Source organism: Gouania willdenowi, chromosome 15 (assembly GCF_900634775.1).
Source record: "Gouania willdenowi chromosome 15, fGouWil2.1, whole genome shotgun sequence".
Lineage (NCBI taxonomy): Eukaryota > Metazoa > Chordata > Actinopteri > Blenniiformes > Gobiesocidae > Gouania > Gouania willdenowi.
The window spans coordinates 30,263,007-30,283,266 of record NC_041058.1 but is presented as its reverse complement, the minus strand read 5'-3'; the positions used below and the strand labels follow the sequence as shown (position 1 = coordinate 30,283,266).

The 20,260-nt window shown below is 37.5% G+C and overlaps 1 protein-coding gene across 23 annotated transcripts in view; it reads left to right on the top strand.

Moving 5' to 3' along the window:
- rims1a (regulating synaptic membrane exocytosis 1a) overlaps positions 1-20,260 on the top strand; it is a 151,270-nt gene that overhangs the window by 11,045 nt on the left and 119,965 nt on the right. For all 23 annotated transcript variants that reach the window (XM_028469292.1, XM_028469313.1, XM_028469314.1 and 20 more), the window contains exon 2: positions 14,581-14,655. In XM_028469292.1, coding sequence (XP_028325093.1) covers positions 14,581-14,655 — 75 coding nt within the window. The remainder of the gene's footprint in view (positions 1-14,580; positions 14,656-20,260) is intronic.

Sequence of the window (20,260 nt, the reverse complement as noted above, 5' to 3'; positions counted from 1 at the left end):
ACTCACGAAAATACATTTCATTTTGGAGATTTTGGAGACTGATTTCCGGTTAACTTCAAAACAAGAACACTATTTACAAAAGTGTTAAAAAACTATTGGAAGACAACAAAAGATACTTTTATTTTGAAAAGGGGTTTGATTTTTAGCTTGAAGCTGACCCAGTACAATTTTACGTTACACTCACAATGCATTATGGGGCAGTTAGGTATGACTCGTGTTCCCATTGTGCATACGGAAACAATGTCCCAATATAATATACATCCAGGTATTTCTCACATACTCAATCTTCTCATATTATCTAACGTGAACACACTACATGCTAATTTAGACTTCAATCTTAGTATGAGTAGTACATTAATGACATTTACAACATGGCCACAGTCTCTATATCAGTGACGCTGTTCTGCAGCAGGATTCCCTCCAAGCTTGTTATAGTAATTTAATTGGCAAATTACAGTCATTCCAGATCGATCTGAGAATCATAACCTGACACAGAATAGTCTGTCTATTACACCTCATTTTGGGTAAAATGCATCTGTCTGAGCATTTACCACTCAAAATATTCTAACTTATAAAATCAACTGTAATAATAATCAAGGAATAATTAATTACATAGCACCTTGTTAGCCTTTTGTAGCCTAGATTTAACTTTTGTGTGACCCAGCATGAGGTCCATCATAAGACAGAGGTGAATGTAAAGGTTTACAAGTATTCACGTTACTGTAATTGAGTTGCTTTTATGGGTACTTTTGAATATATTTCTGAATCAGTAATTGTGCTTGTACTTAAGTATGTTTCAAAAGAATTAAAGTAATTTGTTACATTTTCACACCCAACCATTACCGAGTAAATTATTATTTTTTGTGATTTTTTAAAATGTATTTCTGTTTCATGGTATCTTGAAGGCACATTGAACATAATCCAGAACCATTTCTGATCAACACCCAGCCACCTTCTTTGGTTCAGCTAAGCTTGAGGATTCTACCTATTACCACAATGCACATTTGGCATGGAACTGTTTTAAAGTTCATATTGCTATACTTTGAGCCTCAGAATTAGTTTTTATTTTGAAATGAATTTATTGGTGTTATTTTGTTTTTAAAATAATTGTATAACCTAATAATAATAACCTTTTATTTAGAATGTTTCATAGACTTTATATAACATATTGTTTATACATGAGATGTTTACTGTATGTAAAGGAACCGTGACAAGATATATTACCAAAAGAAAGTGGCGAGTGAAAGTAACTAGTAAGTTAGTAACTTTTAAACTAACTTTTACTATTTAATTGAACTACTTTTAATACTTACTGTACAAGCTCTATTAAAAGATTGTGTGGGCAACCGTGGCTCAGGTGGTAGAGGGGTCGTCTTCTGACCGACACATAGACAGGTATAGACTGTCTTCTCGAAGTGTCCTTGGGCAAGACACTGAACCCTAAGTGGTCGACTCGTGCCTTGCATGACAGCTCAGTCCCATTGGTGTGTGCATGTGTGTGTGAATGTGTGTGTGAATGAGCTGATCTGTAGAGCGCTTTGAGACTACTTCAGTGTAAAGATAAAGCGCTATATAGATCAAGTTCATTTACCATTTACCATTAATATAACTAAAGGTTCATCAGGTAGCTTAAGTCCTTGACGCATCGCTGTTGACCAGTTGCAAATTATCCGCTAATAAACAATTTACCTGTACAAGATAACCCATAATAAACTTAACTATGTCACATCAGGCTGACAATGGCTGCTCCCCAAGTAATATACTGTAATATAGGGCTGGGCAATATGCGTGGAAAATGCATCAGTGTTTCACATCAGTCAATATCCATAATTATTGATTAGTTATTAACATATTGAAAATGAGGAACAGGAGAAAAAAGGGACACATTTAAATACTTTTATTTTAAACACTAGTGCAGTGGCCGTAGGAAGTATGTAGTGCTATAGAAAAGTGGGAGGTTCAGTAGCTTTTTTATGGATGGCCAAACAAGGTTGTGTTTGAAGGCGGGACGTCAGGGACATTTAGGTTTGTTGTGAAATGTGTAGAGTGATAACTATTGTGTTTTCATATGTTTTGGCATTTAGCAAGGACACTGTAGGGAGTTGAACCCCATCTATTCTGATTCCAGTTTGTTGTCTTTGTGGATCTGGATCTCCTCAGACCGGAACAGACTTGGTCGGAACTCGTTTAGTGTCATTAATCCACAACAGTCAGTTTAGATGCACACAGAATTTGTAAAGCATTTATGAAATAGTTTATTAACTCATTATTGCAGTCCAAAGAAACCTGACGTTGCACACCCTGGCTGCAGAAACTCTCAGGACACACACACACACACACACACACACACACACACACACACACACACACACACACACACACACACACACACACACACACACACACACACACAGAGAGAGAGAGATTACTTGCTTTTATAGAGGTATTACTGATAACATCATCACTGTAGAAGTAGGTCTGATGACGTGACCGTGGTAGCTCCGCCCCGGTGGAAAAATTCCTAAAATAATTTATTAACGGTATCATTGCAGTCCAAACAAATACTACGTTGCACACCCTTGAACCAAGCAGCAGCCATGTTGAAAGTCTCATGACAGACTGATCCTGATCCGCAGAGATATTTGAGGAATACACAGACAGATAGAGATTCCTTGCTTTTATAGAGATATTTTTTAACAATTAAAAAGAGGTCAACACAACAATGGAAAAAACTTTAAAAAAATGATGTCAAATAAACAAACAGGTCAATGTGCAAATATAGACATTAAATAGATGCATAATCAAACAAAATCAGTGTACATCTGAGGTAGAACTAATATCTCTGACTTGACAAAAAATTACAATATGTCAGAATCAAACCAGCATTGTTTTAAAAAACAAAAACTCAGCATGGCTTTACTGCAAGGAAAACTGTTTCTCCTTCTCAGCCTTTAAGGTCGTACTGGTATACTGTAGGTAACAACAACACACAAATAGAAAAACATAAAAATAAAAAAAAACTTCAGGTTGTCCGAACATTTGTGACAACAAACAAAAATGTGTTACCAAGTCCAGTCATATGTTGAAATATCAAACTAAAAGAAATAACAAGCTAGAACGATTGAGCCATGGCTTCACTGCATGTTTAGTGCAGTGAAAACAGCTGGTTCAACATCTCAGGTTTTAAGGCTGCCCTGGTACATGTAACAATATTGTCCCCAGGACTACAAATCTTTTCAGGTGGTGAAACGTGAAACTGCTTTTGTGCACAGCTACTGTTGAGAGGCTAAAGCCGTTCTTCTGCCTACACCACCCAGAATGCCTTGTGGTTCTGGGTTGGTTTTTTCTGGATTTCTTTCTGTTCTTTCTTTCTTTCTTCATTCAGCAGAGGTGGCAAAACTACTAGTTTTTACTACTCAAGTAAAAGTATACATACTTAAATAAAAAATGACTCTGGTAAAAGTGTTGAGTAGAGTAAAAGTAAAAAAGTACAAGCGACTACATGTCCCTTCAAGAATAAGACAGGAAATTCCATATATATACAGTATATATATATATATATATATATATATATATATATGTAGAATTCTGATAGATGGAAACAAGTTAGCACTCAATAGATACAATTTGTAAATAAAATGTTTCAAGAAAGAAAAGCTAATGCTCAATTAAAGGCGGAGCAGCTTTGAGTTTAACCTTTTTAAAACTTAAAAATGTGAACCACAAAACTAAGGGACCTGCCTAACAGATAAAAGCTCAAACTACCAAAATTTCACACCTTTTCACGTCATTGACATCATATCCAAAGGTCTTTAAAGTAAAGAGCTCATTTTTAAAATGTAAGGAGTAGAAAGTACCAATATTTGTTTAAAAAAGTTAGGAGTAAATGTAAAAAGTCTCAAAAAAAAAATATAAAGAATACTCAAGTAAAATACAGATATCAAAAAAAAAAACTACTTAAAGCTAATATCCGGAGTTTCTGAGGAACGTCTCGATGTCCCGCCCTAAACAGATTCACATCCTCCCACTGCCTCTGCCAATCTACCAGAAGCCACGCCTCTACTTTTCTGCACGCATATCGCAGAACATAACAAAGTTGCATCAGGTCGCATTGATATAGGTCTATTGGTCCGGTAAGACCCAAAATTTACATTTACATTACATTTACTCTCGTTACTGTAATTGAGTAGCTTTTTTCTGTACTTCAACTCTTAGTTTTACTGATGTCAATTTTGTTTCAAGTAACAGTACTTCGCTACAGAAATAGATTCCCTTGTGTATGAAATACGCTATACAAATAAATTTGCCTTGCCTTGCAGATTAAAATAAATCCTGCATGCTCGCCTCACGCCTGTTTCCGTTACATAAATTACAATATTTAATTTCAAGTAAAACCATATTTTTCATCAGTCCCCAGGTGTTTACCGTGAGTGCAGACCGGGGGCTACGCAACACCTCGTCCTCCCTCCCACCGCGGTCTCTTCCGTCCCAATAGGTCTCGCTGGTCTATGTAGATCCACTTCCTCCAGAGTCTCCCGTGCGCCTCGTCCTCCAGCAGTGCCATATAAACCACTGTGCATCTTTACACATTGTGTGCGCGTTCTTTTTTACAACAGCTACAGGAGTTGCAGCCAATTGATCAGCAGATTTGCGCAATAATCATGTGATTTTAATTACTATTATTGTTATGATTAATATAAAACTGTATTTGTAGGTGCACACGTCACTCTGGGGCATCAGTAAAATGTTTTCCTCCTTTGTTTTTGCAAATACTTCATATATGATATGTGTTGTGAAATGTGCAATGTTCGATTATTTCACATAAATGTATCAATTTCATCCTTCTGTTGTTGGGGGCGGAGTTTCCCGTTTCTCATGATTTTGTGCGTACGCATGCAGGGTCAGAGCTGCCGTGGAGGTGCGCACATTATCTCACCAGGTTTTTTTTTAATCATCCCCAAACGTTGCTTATAAATGAGGCCCATGAAGAATGGCTCTGTTACTTGTAAATATCTGCACTGACATAAGCACTATTACCTCTCATAATGTCATTAAGCATTTTTTGAATGTTTTTTTTATGTTTATGCACAATTTATGCATAATCAATGTAATCTGTTCATTAGTTTGTTTTAAATGCATAGATGCATACAAAGTTTGACATTCCACCGAGAATGTTTCATAGACATTATATAACATATTGTACGCATTTCTTGCTTTCAGAGATTCCTAAAGATAGGAATTGTTCTCTGACTGGAAAATGTTTTATTGGATGCTCTGACACATTGGATGTATTGACACAAGCACTTACCTCATCAAATTGACATCCTTGACATTTATTTTACTTTATTTATCCAGGTTAGCCCCACCGTCTTGATGTTCTCTAATAATAATAATAAAAAAGAACCTAGTTTGATCTTTATACACGTTTTTGTACTTTTTTATTTCCAAAAACAGGAAGTCGAAGCCTATTGGCTGGGCGATTGTTTCCATTTGTATAGGGGTCTATAGGACGAAGGAAGGACTTACATACATTAATTTATATGAATGACCACCGTTCAGTGGATGTATAAGACATTCAATGGCACATATTTTCGGTTATTGATATTGATCACATCTCTATCGCGATATACATTATATTATTGTTGATTAATGTTTTGAATCTGCTTGTTCCTTTAGAGTCACGAGGTTCTAATTTCACCTAACACTGAGTGCAAGGCATGAACACCTTTGACAGGACACCAGTCTGTCACAGTGGCCACGGTTAAATAATGGTTTTTAGTTTGGAATTAGTTATTCCAAATTAAAGTGTTCTGCTTCGTGTTTACATAGAAATAGTAACTCAGAATTGAGTTTTACATAGAAAAACGGTTTATTCTGCTTTATTCAGTTCCGCTTTAGATCTGGGGTTTGGGAAGGCTCTGATTGGACTGGGGGCAAACGTGACGTATCACGTCTATCGGGAAAAACACACAACAAACTGTCAGCTACAACACAGAAGACCACACATGAGAACTGTTTTCACTTTTATTCTGACTGTAGTTTTGAAACAGCAGCTTGACAATAATATACTTTGGTCCGCGGAGCGGAAGGGAGATGGGAACCAATCACCAGTAAATAAAGCCCAGTAAAACTCTTGAAAACAATAACCAGTTATAAATATTTGCTTCCTGGTAAAGATAATTGCTTTAACAACCGGTACAATGATAAACTTGGTGATAATACAGCCTGTGAATGCTGTATTTACTCCGTCTCCCGTTCTTCGTATCACAGGTCCGATGAAGCCTGTTCCGTTTCCCGCTGTCCGTGTGTGTGCTATAAGTCCGTGTGAATGTCCACATGTTTATTCTTCCGCTGCCTTACAGCGGAGTGCGACTGTGCAGCGTTTCTACCGTACCAGGAAATAGCGATGTTTAGTCATTTGGGCTATGAAAATCACAAAATGCTAACACTTTCAAACTTATAGGTACTGTAGGATAACGGAAATGAAAAAATAAATAATTTATAATTATATTATAATTAAAACAAATAATCAAAATATCAATTCACCCTTGCCTACCCTGACTGCACGTCTCTAGTTAAATTTAATCTACAATTCCGATGCTTTATTTATTCCTGCTTATCGATCCAATTTTTTTATCGATTCTCTTATCGATTCTCAAATAGGCTGAAAAACAAGTAGTACGTAAGTACAGAAAAGAATACAGCCTGGTTTATTTAAATAAATATCAGTTTAATCAATACAAATCTTAATCATTCAAAGCTGAGAATAAACAATACCTAAATGAGTTCTCAATAAACAAATAAACAATACTCAAATGAGTAAAATGAGTCCACAAGTCAAGTGAGTATTGGGTTAGGATAATAAATTGACCTCATTTTTATCATTATCACATAACAGTAGCCAATATATATATATATCCCTTAACTGCCAAAACCAGCAAGCTGCTTTTATTGTGAAATATACCGGTATGCTAATACATCCTGTCACCAAATTAGCCTAAAGGGGACATATCATGGTTTTAAATCCTTCCTTTTTACATATAAATCATACAGTTGTGGTCTATATAAAGCGGAACTGCAATGCTTGGGTCTGAATTCCTCATTATTATAGCTCCACCCCTTTTCTACCCCTTTTCTGATGTGCTTCTGAGAGCAACTCGTTTTGGTGTGGTCTCTTTAAATGCAAATTCCATACCCCGCCCCCTCTTCAGGTGACACTCGGTTCAACTCCACCCTGCTCGGCCATTTTTGTAGTTTGATAGAAGAGATACGGCTATGTAGCGGCGCATAAAGTTTTTATTCAGGGGTTATTTACACAATGTTAACAACAGAAGACTTGTCCATCCAGCTTTACATGTTTGAGCCAGAGTCTGACCCAGCGGAGCGAGATAAAAATGAAGATGATGAACCTGCAGAACCCTACCAAGTGAGCTAACACAAGCACCGAGCGAACGCTAGCGCCAAGCTAACGTCACGAAATGTATTTTAATACAGTCTTTTCGGAGACAAAAACGGCAAAATGAAATGACTAATGAAAACTTTAGACTTTAATTAAACCACGTAGGCCATATCATCAAGGATCTAAAACGAGCACACAGCGCTAACATATGAAGTCTGAAGACGGTGCAACTGCTAATGCTAACAAAACAATTTTTAGCGTTATTTACAGCTTACCGAAGTGCTCTGTTCGTCATCTCCAAAGATAGAAGGAATTGAACCCTCAATCAGACAAAGTCTTGTGCCTGGCAGGCACTTCTGGCAGGCACTTCGAAAAGGTTCTGATGCTGGAAGACGTTGTAATGAAGCGTGTGGGTTACTACATCCAACAACTGAACATTTTGACTTATCCTCTCGTAACTTCGGCATCCTTGAGCTTGGACTACAAAATAAAAGCGAGAAATAAAAATGGCGGATTGCTCGAAGTGTTGGACCTGGAGTTGATGTACTAATTTGGCAGTTCCGCTGCAAATACTGTGATGTAATAGTTAAAAAAACGTAATAGAGAATAGAAAAATCAGATTGAAAAATATGAGCAAAACAGAATATAAAGATATCTACGGAGCACCTGAAGAGACTAATTTGATTTTTTCTGTACTTCTAAGCAAAATATAAAACAAAATGCATTTAAGGGCTAAAAAAAGTGGATTTAGCATGATATGTCCCCTTTAACTGAATAGCAGCCTGAGAAACAACATTACACACTAACCACTATGAATTACTGCTCAAACATGAACCATCCAAACACTACATTATAAGTAGGGATGTAACGATTCACTCAACTCCCGATACGATTCGATTCACGATACTGGGTTCACGATACGATTTTCTCCTGATTTATTTTACAAAATGGGAATGTTGACAAATGACTGAAAAATATTCCTTTATTGTACTGTCCTATTTTCCTTTTATTTTTTTTTTGTCAAAAGAATTCCTTGATAAACTATTCAAAACAATGCAATTTAACTAAAAAATAATCTTGAATGAAATAAATAAAGGAATAATACAAATGAAGAAGAAGCCTATTAATTTAAAATCTGGTTCTATAGTAAACAATTCAAAACTGCATAATAGTTATTTTTCTTTTTAAAAGTGCAACTGAAAATGTATTTTGTGCCTTAACAATTGGACTTAAAAAAAAAAAAAGACAGTCATTTCACTGTATTTAGGTCAGATATTTGTTTGCACCAGCAGAGGGCGCTGGTAACCCGGTGGTCGGTTGGCATGCAGTTATTCCACCAGTGAAGAAGAGATGCTATGCTAGTAGACAGAACTAGAAAAACGTGACTCTTACAGATATTCACGTAATATTACAGATATTCTTTCGGTGCTAAAGGGGTAAAGAATCATTTATGAGCATGTTAAACAGTAAATGGAGGCCAGAAAGAAAGTAGTAGCAGATTCCGCCCGCTACCTCCGCTTTTTGAAGGATTAATATATATAGCGCCCTCTGCTGTTTAAAAAAAGTACTGCAATTCAATTTTCAGAGCATCGATGTGAACCGTGGTACCTATGAATCGATTTTTAACTGCCTTATGCTACGTTCACACCAAACGCGGTTTCTGCGGCACAAGCGAACAGATTACATGCAAAGTCAATGGTTTAGACGCGCTGGGAGGCGAATTATTCGCCGGTGGGGCGGCGCGGACTGTTTCGCGCGTTGAACGCGAAGGCTGCGGCAAGCGCGCTCCCGATTTTCGCGTTATTCGCCGTTCGCTTGAGTTGAAAATATTGAACTCCAGCGGCTGTTTCGCGTGACGCGCAGGCGCGAAAGCCAATCAGAGTCCTTGTTGGCAATGACGTCAGGCAGGCAACACGGAAACCAGTATTTTCACCCGTTCAACCATTGAGGAGAAGCTAATCGTAGCGGTGTGTGACCACCGGGAATTGTATGACACGGCCTGTTATTTTAACCAGGACCAGGACAAGGAAGGATTTGGTGTGGAGGAGAATCAGCGAGGAGGTGGAGCAGCAGGTAAATGTTCTCTCTGTAGTTTTCATCTTTGAAAGTCGGCAGTGAGTGAGGATAGCATTAGCTAATGATAGCATTAGCCGCTAGCACCAGCTATTTTCACTTATGGGTTATGAGAGGAAAAAAAAGTCAGGAGAACCGTAGTGGGTCAGCTGCAGGAACATCCAAACTGTGGAAATACCCTGTGGTCATGTCCTTCATCGACCCCTTTGTTTCACCGCGAGAGACTAGCAGCAACATGGGGTAGAGGGTTGAGGAAGACAGGACCGCAGAGTATGGTCAACCATCAGAGACTGGAGGTTTGTTTATCAGTGCAGACATGTAGAAATATATACCAGGTTAATATTCAGGCCTTTATGTATCACAGGGCTTCTTCTAGTGGGGGATCTAAATCTAGTATAGTGATTTAAAATCTATAGTAATGTGTTTCATATATTGTGTTTGCTGTCACTCAGAGGTAAACAATCAGATGAGTGATTGAGAAGGACAGGGAGGGGGAACAGATAGTGCTCAGGGAGCAGGAGAAGATGCTGATGATGATGGTGATGGTGCTACAGCAGCATCTCCTGCAGAAACAAGTGCAGCCAAACCATCTGATATGAACATGACAGAAGTTGTTTTGCATTCTGTTGTAAATAAAATGTATCTATAAATGCTTGGTATATCAGTGATGACAATGTTGATCATTACCTCATTTAATGTTTAATTAAAATATATCTATGATCTTATTTAAGTAACAGTGACTTGATAAGCTATTTATATATATATATATAATGTTTGTTTATTTTTAAGGAAAAAGAGCAAAGAAGAGGCCCAGCCAAGGCTCTCCAAGTGAGGTGGAGCAGCTTATCCTACAGACCTTCAGGAGACCACCTCCTCACCACCAGCTCTGACTGAGGATGAGATGTTTTTCAGAGACCTGCTTCCTATCCTGCAAAAAGTGCCACCAGAATTTAGGGAACGTTAAATTTCAAAGTTTTAAACTTCTTGATTATCATCCAGTAACACTAAATTTGGAATATTTTAATTAGGTTTTTGATTGGGCTGGATGGGCTGGATGGGTGGCACTCTTTGCATGGCAGGAACCACATTGTGAATAGTTGTTTATACTAGTTTGTTTATTATGTAAGTATTATAATATTGAAGTAAATAGTTTGTTTAAAATTGAGGTATTATGTTAATGTACATGGTGTTCTTTCAGAATTGTTGATTAAAAACACATTTTAAAGTGTACTTTTGCTTTCTTTTTAATTTCTATCAATGCATCTTAACAGCAATGTGTACACCACATCAAGGTTATATATTTTGTTCATACAAGAATATATAGTTTCCTCATATTGATTCTCTGTGAGACCTTTAATGCCTTTAATTAATTTCAGAGGTGAGGTTTCTTGGATTATTTCTTTCTGGTAAAAATGAAGCTGACAGACGTTTCTCTTCTCATTCTTCCATATTTATTATACACATGTTAATACAATAGGAAGTTTGCTCTATAGAAGTATGTGGTTGGTTCTTAAAATAGTCGTTTTGGGTGAGTTGGTGCAATATGTCTAGCCATGGAACCGTCTCCTGCAGACAAGTACGATGTGAAGACCTCTCGTCCATAGCTGTTAGCTGTGGTCCTGAAGGAGTCACCTGTGGCCAGATACCTGCACAGTGAACAACATAGAAAAGCTCAGATCATTGATAATCAGATATATATAATGTGGGTGTGTCTACGTGTGCATAAAAGGTGGAGAGATTAGAGAGAACAGGCCTTATCTGCCAGATGACAATAATTAACAGTAGTAAATAAATAATGATTTATTAATAAGAGTTAAAAACAATAAATATTAATGAAACAAGCCTCATCTTCCAGAATAGGTCTCCAGAGGACAAAAAATAACAATAGTAAATAATTTATTATAATGATTAACTTTTATTTTAGTTGTAATATATTTATGATAAAAAACAATAATAAAGCTGGGATTAATATAGTATCTATCTTTATTGTGTATTTAAGAGATGTTTCTGATGAATCATAACATCTTCAGTTGCTTATGAAACTTACCGGAGACAGACACACAGTCGTTCGGCTGCAGAGATGGAGCTCCGGTAGTTGGTGTCCTGCCGGGACATCCGTGGGCCAATCCGACCCAGCAGGTCGTCGAATCGGGCGCTGGTCATCCACAGGTACCGCTGGAAGCAGTCATCATCCAGCTGTAGCTTCTGAAACGGTCAGTGAAGCTCACCGAGTTGGATGTGGCGCTGGTTAACCTGGTGAAGCCAGGAAAGCCGACGTTCCTTCCGAGGTTAGGAGCAGTGAATTAACGGGGGTCCTCCATAGTTGATGGTGGAAACAAACAGAGCCTGGTTGTCGCCGTTTGGGAGTCTGGTGGGCGGAGCTTCGCTTCAGACGCGAATGAAGCGAATAGGGAAACATTTTTTGATCCCGCGAATCCTGCGGAAGGTTTCGCGCGACAGACGCGAACGGTCCCGCAGAAACCGCGTTTGGTGTGAATGCAGCATTACGATTAATCGTTACATCCCTAATTATAAGTGCAAAAAGAAACATGCTTTTAACTAGACATGACGTATGTAGAACTGACATATTGAGTCAGGTGCGCTATCATTAACACACATACAGCATTCACATTACCAAACTACATCAATATGAGTAAACACCAACAATATGACAAACTGTATAAGAGGTGGGTAATCACAAGGGATGTAATGATGAATCGTAAGGCAGTTAAAAATTGATTCATAGGTATCACGGTTCACATCGATTCTCTGAAAATTGAATCGCAGTACTTCATTTTAAACAGCAGAGGGCGCTATATATATTTATCCTTCTCGTCCAAAAGTGTAGGCGGCGGGCGGAATCTGCTACTACTTTCTTTCTGGCCGCCTTCTACTCTTAAACATGTTCATAAATTATTCCTTACCCCTTTAGCACCAAAAAAATATCTGTAATATTACGTGAAAAACTGTAAAAGTCACATTTTTCTATTAGCTCTGTCTGCTGGCGCATAGCATTCACTGCAAGAATATCTGCATGCCAACCAACCACTGGGTTACCAGTGCCTTCTGCTGGTCCAAACAAATATCTGACGTAAATACAGTGCAGACTGTTTTTTTTTTTTAAAGTTCCAATTGTTAAGGCACAAATACATTTTCAGTTGCACTTTTAAAAAGAAAAGGAACTATTATGTAGTTTTGCATTGTTTACTATAGAACCAGAATTTAAATTAATAAGCTTCTTCTTCATTTGCAATATTCCTTTATTTATTTCATTCAAGATTATTTTAGTTTAAATTGCATTGTTTTGAATAGTTTATCAAGGGATTCTTTTGACAATGAAATATAAAAGGAAAATAGTACAGTATTTTCTAGTTTTTTTCCCAAAAAAAATAAAGGAATATTTTTCAGTCATCATTTGTCTACAGTCCCATTTTGTAAAATAAATCGTGAGAGAATCGTATTGTGAACCCAGTATCATGAATCAAATCATATCGGGAGTTGAGTGAATCGTTACATTACTAGTAATCAGGCTTTCATTTACACATAAAACTTCTAGTTAAGTTATCATTTCACCGCTGAAGCCCACAAGTCGGCTCGTCAACAGCGTTTTGTGTAATATTATACTGATTTGATCTCATTTGAGTAAGCTCACCTCTGGCATTATCAGTGGTGAACAACATATTCCTCACACATCAGAGAAAGATTAAGGAGACCTCTATAAACAACAGTACTTAGTTATCTTTAACTTTGGGGCCTTTTCTACAGCATTGCATGAAGCAGCTCAGTTCTGCCCTGCAGCAGTTTGTGTGTGTGTGCGACATCATCGCAAATTTGCGAGTGGGGTGCATTTGTTTACAGTGGTGGTGCAGCCCGGGAACAATCAATAGCAGAATTGTAAAGGGTTTTTGTTAGCGATTCCAAAGAATCGTTTAACTAAGAATTGGTTCCCAAACAGAACCGGTAAATGATACGCATCCCTAGTACTACCAAGCTGCATTTCCTCTTATCGCACTTCCTGGATTTATTCAGTGTGTGCTGTACTTTGACGCTGGCTAATTTGTCACCGGGCTAAATCGCCATGGTAACTTAGGCTGAACACATAACCTGGTCTGGTGTAGGTTTTGTTCTGGATAAGATCTGAGCGAGTACTAAAGGTCACACCTACTGGCCAATCAGTTCTCTTGGAGAATGAGCTGCTCATCAGATCTGACAGCTACGTTTAGGACAAAAAGATTATTAATGAATACATGCAATCATTTCATTTAATGATGACATCCTTTAGAAAAGGTATAGATTTACATCTGATGGACTGATGTCAGCTGATGAAGCCTGTGGAGAGACTCTCTTTGTATGTACGGCTGGGTGAACTCATTCATTCATTCATACGCTATAGTGAGGATGACAGCATCAGCAGGAACATACTACAGTGAAACAATGTACTCTCATCCCAGTGTCTGTGTGATAAATTGAGGACTACCTGAATAGAAACACGTGTGTGCTGTACTAAAGTGAAACTGATCAGAGCGCTGTCCGTTTATCATCTAAATAGATAGATAATATTGGCTAATCTCACACTTTTACACATGAACAGTAAGCAATTCTCTGCCTGCGTTCATTCCTTCCTGCTTTTTCTGCAGTGTTGCTTTTGGTCTGAATTATGGATTTTAATTCTTCATATTTTTAAAGAATTATTCCTCAATTGTGACGTAAGTTGCTCTACACAGTTTCTCCATGATTGTGATTGGTCTGACACTAATATCTCCACCCCTGTCACTGGAGCGTGCATGTAGCCAGGCTGATACCACATGCAGGGGTTGAGTGAATGTGTTGATAACCAACTTCATCGTATGGTTTGGTTAGATGAAGCTAACGGGTCGGATATGTATCCCAGATGTACTTATCCAGCTTCGTAGTACAGGTCCTACATGGACTCTTGGAGTGAACAGATTATGACATTATGACAGATGGGTAACCTGCCTTGTGCCCTCTATCTGGCTCATCCAGGTAGAAGAAGGATGAATGGGTGCTTTGAATGTATTTGCTTAAAATTAGCATATTAGCAGAGTTAGCATGAATCCCACTGCCATGACTGTGTTTGTGTGTTTCAGGGAGGAGAAGCCCATCCAAGCAAGAACAGTGAACCTGGTCGGCCAGAAGAAACCTTCACAGCAAAACGACGTCCGGTAAGAGTCGACATGTTAAAGAGTTTATGATTTGATAGCAACAAGTCATTACAAAGCTCAGAGCTAGCCTTACGTGCGTGCTCAAAATGTACGTATGATTACTTGAGCGTCATTTTAACGTCACATATCCTGGCCCTTTTTAAAAGCCTTGATTAGAAATCTGTTTCTCAGCGCACATTCAGGCTTTTGTTGTAAAAATTATTTCAGATGAGTCAGCAGACCGAAGGGAAAAAAAACGAGTGCACTGGTGGCGATTTGTTAAAAGTATGATTCAGTCTCTTATTGGCCAGATCAATGAGTAAGAATTTGTTTGCACGGACATTCTACAAATTGTTTTCAGCTTTCTTTTCACAACTTAAGTTTTTCAAATCATCCAAAATATTTTGTTGATAATGCTGGCTTGCCATGTATGACACAGCAAGTGCTTAGAAGATGGAAACAGTCAATTTGTCCAGATCTTGTTGAGTCATCAGAGATGGGCTGATGAGGTCCTCTGTGGCGGCTAAATGCTGGATTCAGATCATGTCTGAAAGTTTGTCTGGCATTTGTTCCTATAGAGCAGTGGTTCTCAATTTTTTTGGCTCAAGTACCAAGTTCTGAATCCAAGTACCCCCTTTATCCGACTACAACACAATCTCATTTAGTAAATAAGTGGAAAGAAACAGTTTTTAATGCGTTGGTTCCCAACCTTTTTTGGATGGTGACTTCATTTTGATATCAACAATTTCTGGGAACCCCAAAGACATTTTTTGTCTAGATTTAGTTTTTGATCATGTTTGAGCTCAGATATTAATTTTTTTTATTTTTTACTGTATTTTAGTTGAATTTATATTTCACAAAGTAAAAGTATAGAAATACAGTTGTTTAAGCTTGTGTGTTGTTGTGATTGTTTTTAAAAGAATAATTAAAAAATTCTAAAAATAAATTGTAATTTTTCAGAAACTTCAGCCAACCCCATTTGAACTCCAGGTGATCCCACATGAGCTTCCAACCCCAAGGTTGAAAAACACTGATTTAGTGGCTCCTGATCAGATGTATTTCTATAGTTTATATCATTTCCAGTCATTTCATGCCTAGGGTTGGACACTTTATTTGTAAATTTTTTGTTCTCAAGTACCCCCTGTAGTGCCATCGCGTACCTCCATTTGAGAAACACTGCTATAAACAAGTCTTCCAACTGTCTTCTGTCAGTGTGTCCATGTTTGTATGCGAGTGTTGATACTAGATGATATAACATGTCAGTTCTGGATGCCTTCAAAACTTGAGCATGTCTGTTAGTGATGCACCGGAAATTCGGCCACCGGAAAAAAAAACATGTTTATTCACCAAAGCAAGATGTGATGACTCAAGCGAACACTGCGGTCAGCGCGTCTGGAAACGGGCCAGCGTGCAGGAGCGGCCGAGTGCAGTGTTTGATGTGGAGTGAAAACTATGAAAAGTACACACTCGAGTGATTTTTTTTTTCTCTCATGTCGACGCACAGCCCTCTGTGTCGACAGACACACGGACCCTCTACACCACGGCGTGTGCACATCAGCAGCATGACTTCAGCTTCAGTCTGTCAGCGCACATTTCACAGAGATCCTCACTCCATCATTACTTGGAGGGGATTAAAGCAGCCCACGAAACAAATTATTCATGTCGCAATAAATGTGGAGAACCAGTGGAGACGCACACAGCGTTTATCACAGATTTCAATGTGAGAAAGCAGAGAAGCTTCTGTTGATCAACAACTTCAATGCACTTTGTGTTTTAATGAGATAACTTATTTATTTGATTCTCTTTCATTAGCTCAGTCAGTTATAGGCCTGTACATTGCTATTTATTGTATGAGTTAAATGTTTTTTATAATTTTATTTTACATTATATTATTTTCATATATTTTTTATTGATTCATTCTTCAATATTAATGTATACAATTACAATGCTTTGATAGTGAGGTTAGCACATATTCATACAGCCATACATTTGATTATGTTAATATTTTGCATAATAATTTATTTTGGTCTTTCGGTTTTTGGCCTTGGTTTTCAAATTTTTGGTTTCGGCCAATCATTTTTATTTTGTTGCATCCCTAATTTTTATATCTGTTTCCAAGCCCTTAACTTTATTTTGAAATGGTCTGAACACATTACATACGAACTATACGGACAAAAGTATTTGGACAAAATGTAATGACAAGATTTTCAACTACATATACTCTTGTTATTTAGTTTTAGTGCTTTTGCAGCTCCGATAATAATAATAATAATAATAATAATAATAATAATAATAATAATAATAATAATAATAATAATAATAATATGAATTATAATGTATTATAATATTTTTTTATATAGCACTTTTCAACCAACCAAAGAGTCTTTACTATGACAGTCAAAGCAAAGAAACAAGTATTACAACAGGGTTAAAGAGACAGGAGGCAGCAGGAGACAATAATCAATAAACTATGGGTAAGATGGAAAGGTGCATGAATATGCAAAATAGAATCCTCAGTATTATTTCTAAACCTAAATCACTTCTTTTGGCCAACAGCAAAATCAACTTTTTTTTTTACTTTTGCCAGTTTTAAACTAACATTGAGCAGGTTTTGTCATTTTATTATAGCTTTAGTAATTTTACTTTACCTTAAAGTTACATTTTCATGGAGTGAACTTTGCCTTGTAAAATTAGGGTCTGGATTTGAGATTCATTAGTGGTGACATTGGTGTGGTAAAACATCAGTCTGTGACAAAATCCTTAATATCTGAAAAAATAATACACAATATTAGAAGAAATTTTGAAAAAGAGGCCTAACCTAAAAAGGCCAAGTGAATGTATCAGGCTGTTTACAACCTTTCTTTCCAAATGTGATTGGCCATGTGTCCCCTGACAGCAGGGTACCATGGCGACAGCCCAGCAGCCCTGCAGTCACCTCAGTGAGCCCAGGGATTGGCCAGGATTCAGCTTCCTGCTTCCTTCAGGGATTGGCTGCTATCCTGATTTATCCATGAGTCTCTGCTTCAGCAGGGAATCTGGAAAAGAACACACGCCTGTGTTTTGGTAGGTTTCATGTGTAGGTCAGTTACTTCACAGGAATAAGTGATATTTGGGACATTTTCGGAATGAGCCAATAAACACACAGTTCAGTTGTAAAGAAGCACAGAGATGTCCAGAAAACGAAAAAGTAGTAGGCCTAAAAGAAAAAGTAGAAGGCTGAAACTTGTGGCGAATTACTGCCAACAGCGGTTAGATAATGTACTTATCTAACAAAAGCACATTAATATTCATAATATATCTAACATATACCCTTACATTTGTGATTTTCGTAAACTGGATGCAGGACTTTTAATTCATGATTCATAATAATATTGATCATGAAAGTTAAAAAAAAACAAAAACATCCAAATCCATAGAGAACAATAAAAAACCCCTTCGAAATCTACTTTTTTCAAATTTGGTCTGTGAATTATTATTATTATTTATTTAAATTAGTTGAGTTCATTAATGTTGTGAATGCTAAGAATTAATATATTATTGGGGAAAGAGAGAGTGATTGTTTTCCTTCAGTTGCAGATGCCAGATATTTGTTTGGACCAGCAGAGGGCGCTGGTAAGCCAGTGTTTGGTTGGGATGTAGCTATTCTGTGCAGTGAAAAAGAGATGCTATACGCTAGCAGACAGAGCTAATAGAAAAACCTTTTCAGATATTAATGTAATATTAGAGATATTATTTTGGTGCTAAAGGGGTAAAGGCTGGGATACACTGTGCGATTTTTTCAATCGTTGCACTCAGCTCCAGCTCAAACTGTGCGACTCACGATGCATTTTCTCACACTGTACGGACGGACACTCTGACACGATCTGACTGCTCACACTGTACGTCTATACACGACATGTCAGGGCCTTGTTTCCAGAAATGCAACGTAAAAATTAGAAGAAGAACACTGAAGCGTCACCATTAAAACAGGCGAAGAAGAAAAACCCGGAAGTGGAGAGATGCTCGCAAATCTCAGCAAAAAGAGCTTTAATAAATAAAAGACGGTGATGTGATGGACCAGGAGCTGGCTGGACAGATGTGGGCAGTACAGTCCGTCAATTTTACAGCGGTCCTACGGTGTTCGCGCAGGTGCAGTGTGAGCTTTTACGGTAAGCTGGTCCATGGCACTGCTTCAACAGTGCGATACCCTCACGAGGAGCTCACGAGCTTATGACCTACGATTGCTGATCGGGAGCTGGTAGTGAGGTGTTAATCACTTCTCGTGACCCCATGTATACTACACGATGCAATACACATGATCTAGCAGAGACTCGCACGATCCCACAAAATAGTTGCACGAGTCGAAAATCGGCTCAAAATGGGCCAAAAATCGCACAGTGTGCCTGCCTTAACAAATCATTTATGAACATCTTTAAGAGTAGAAGATGGTCAGAAAGAGAGTAGTAGGCGATTCCACCCGCCGCCTACGCTTCTGGACATCCCTGGAAGCATGTATCCTATGCAGGGCTTTCCGAAAATGACAAGAGTGACACTTTAGTGACATGATGCATTCTGACGAAGAAAAATGTGTCTATTTTTTTAACATGGCTTTGGCCTGTTTTAACGTTGATTTATACCTCAATACTGATGTCCTCACCTCCATGCCAGCGGCTCTTCCTGCATTGTGGCCTCCTAATGCTAGTTTTAATCAACTAGAAATTAGAAATGAAAACTAACAAGAATTTTGACAAAATACATTTGTCAATATTCCATTTCAACCAACTCTCCATCATTTATCTGGGGACATGTCTCATGTTGTAGGTGTTTGTCACAGATGTTGATGATGTCAGAGGCAGGGGGCTCCTACTTAAAACACTGTGGCCTAAGGCAGTGCTACCTTTACCGCAGCTCTCCTTGTCTGCAACAGAAAGGAGGTCATTAAAAAGATAATCATGTAAAAACATTAAAACATCCAGTGATTTTTGATTGAATGAATGTCTTAGCAGCAGACTCAATGTCCATAGAAATAAAGAATTTTCAAATATATATATATTTTTTTTTTTGTATGTAAGCAATTTATCAAACTGGTTCCAAGTACAATTAACATCAAACAAAAGGGCTGACACGTTCTTATAGTCACACAGTCTTTTTACTTTGTTTAACTAAAGTGGTGTAGCATTAGCATTAGTAACACTTGCTACATAACAAAGCAGCATATCAGTCTAGTGATTTCTATTAGTTATTGAGGTAACACACTCATATTAATAAAATCGTACTTTAAGCAGTGTTTGAACCCCTCATTTCACACAGTTTAGACAATCATATCCTTTACAAGATAAAATGTTACTGCTTTGGTTACATTAGGCCTGGGTGATATGGACCAATATTCATATCTTTATATTTTTCCTCAAAATGGCAATAGGTGATATAAACCATTTATTTTTTATCAATAGTTTTACAAGAAAAACAATAATGGGTCAAAGTCAGTGGAGCCACAAAGACCCTTTTATTAATCATTAGCAGCACTTTTTATTTTTTCTTCTTCTTTTTTTCTCTTTTTTTCTTTTTTTAGGTAAATCAAACTCCAGTGACCTTTGACAGCATGTGCAGACAAAAGAAAAATAAATTGATTAATCATAACAAAATT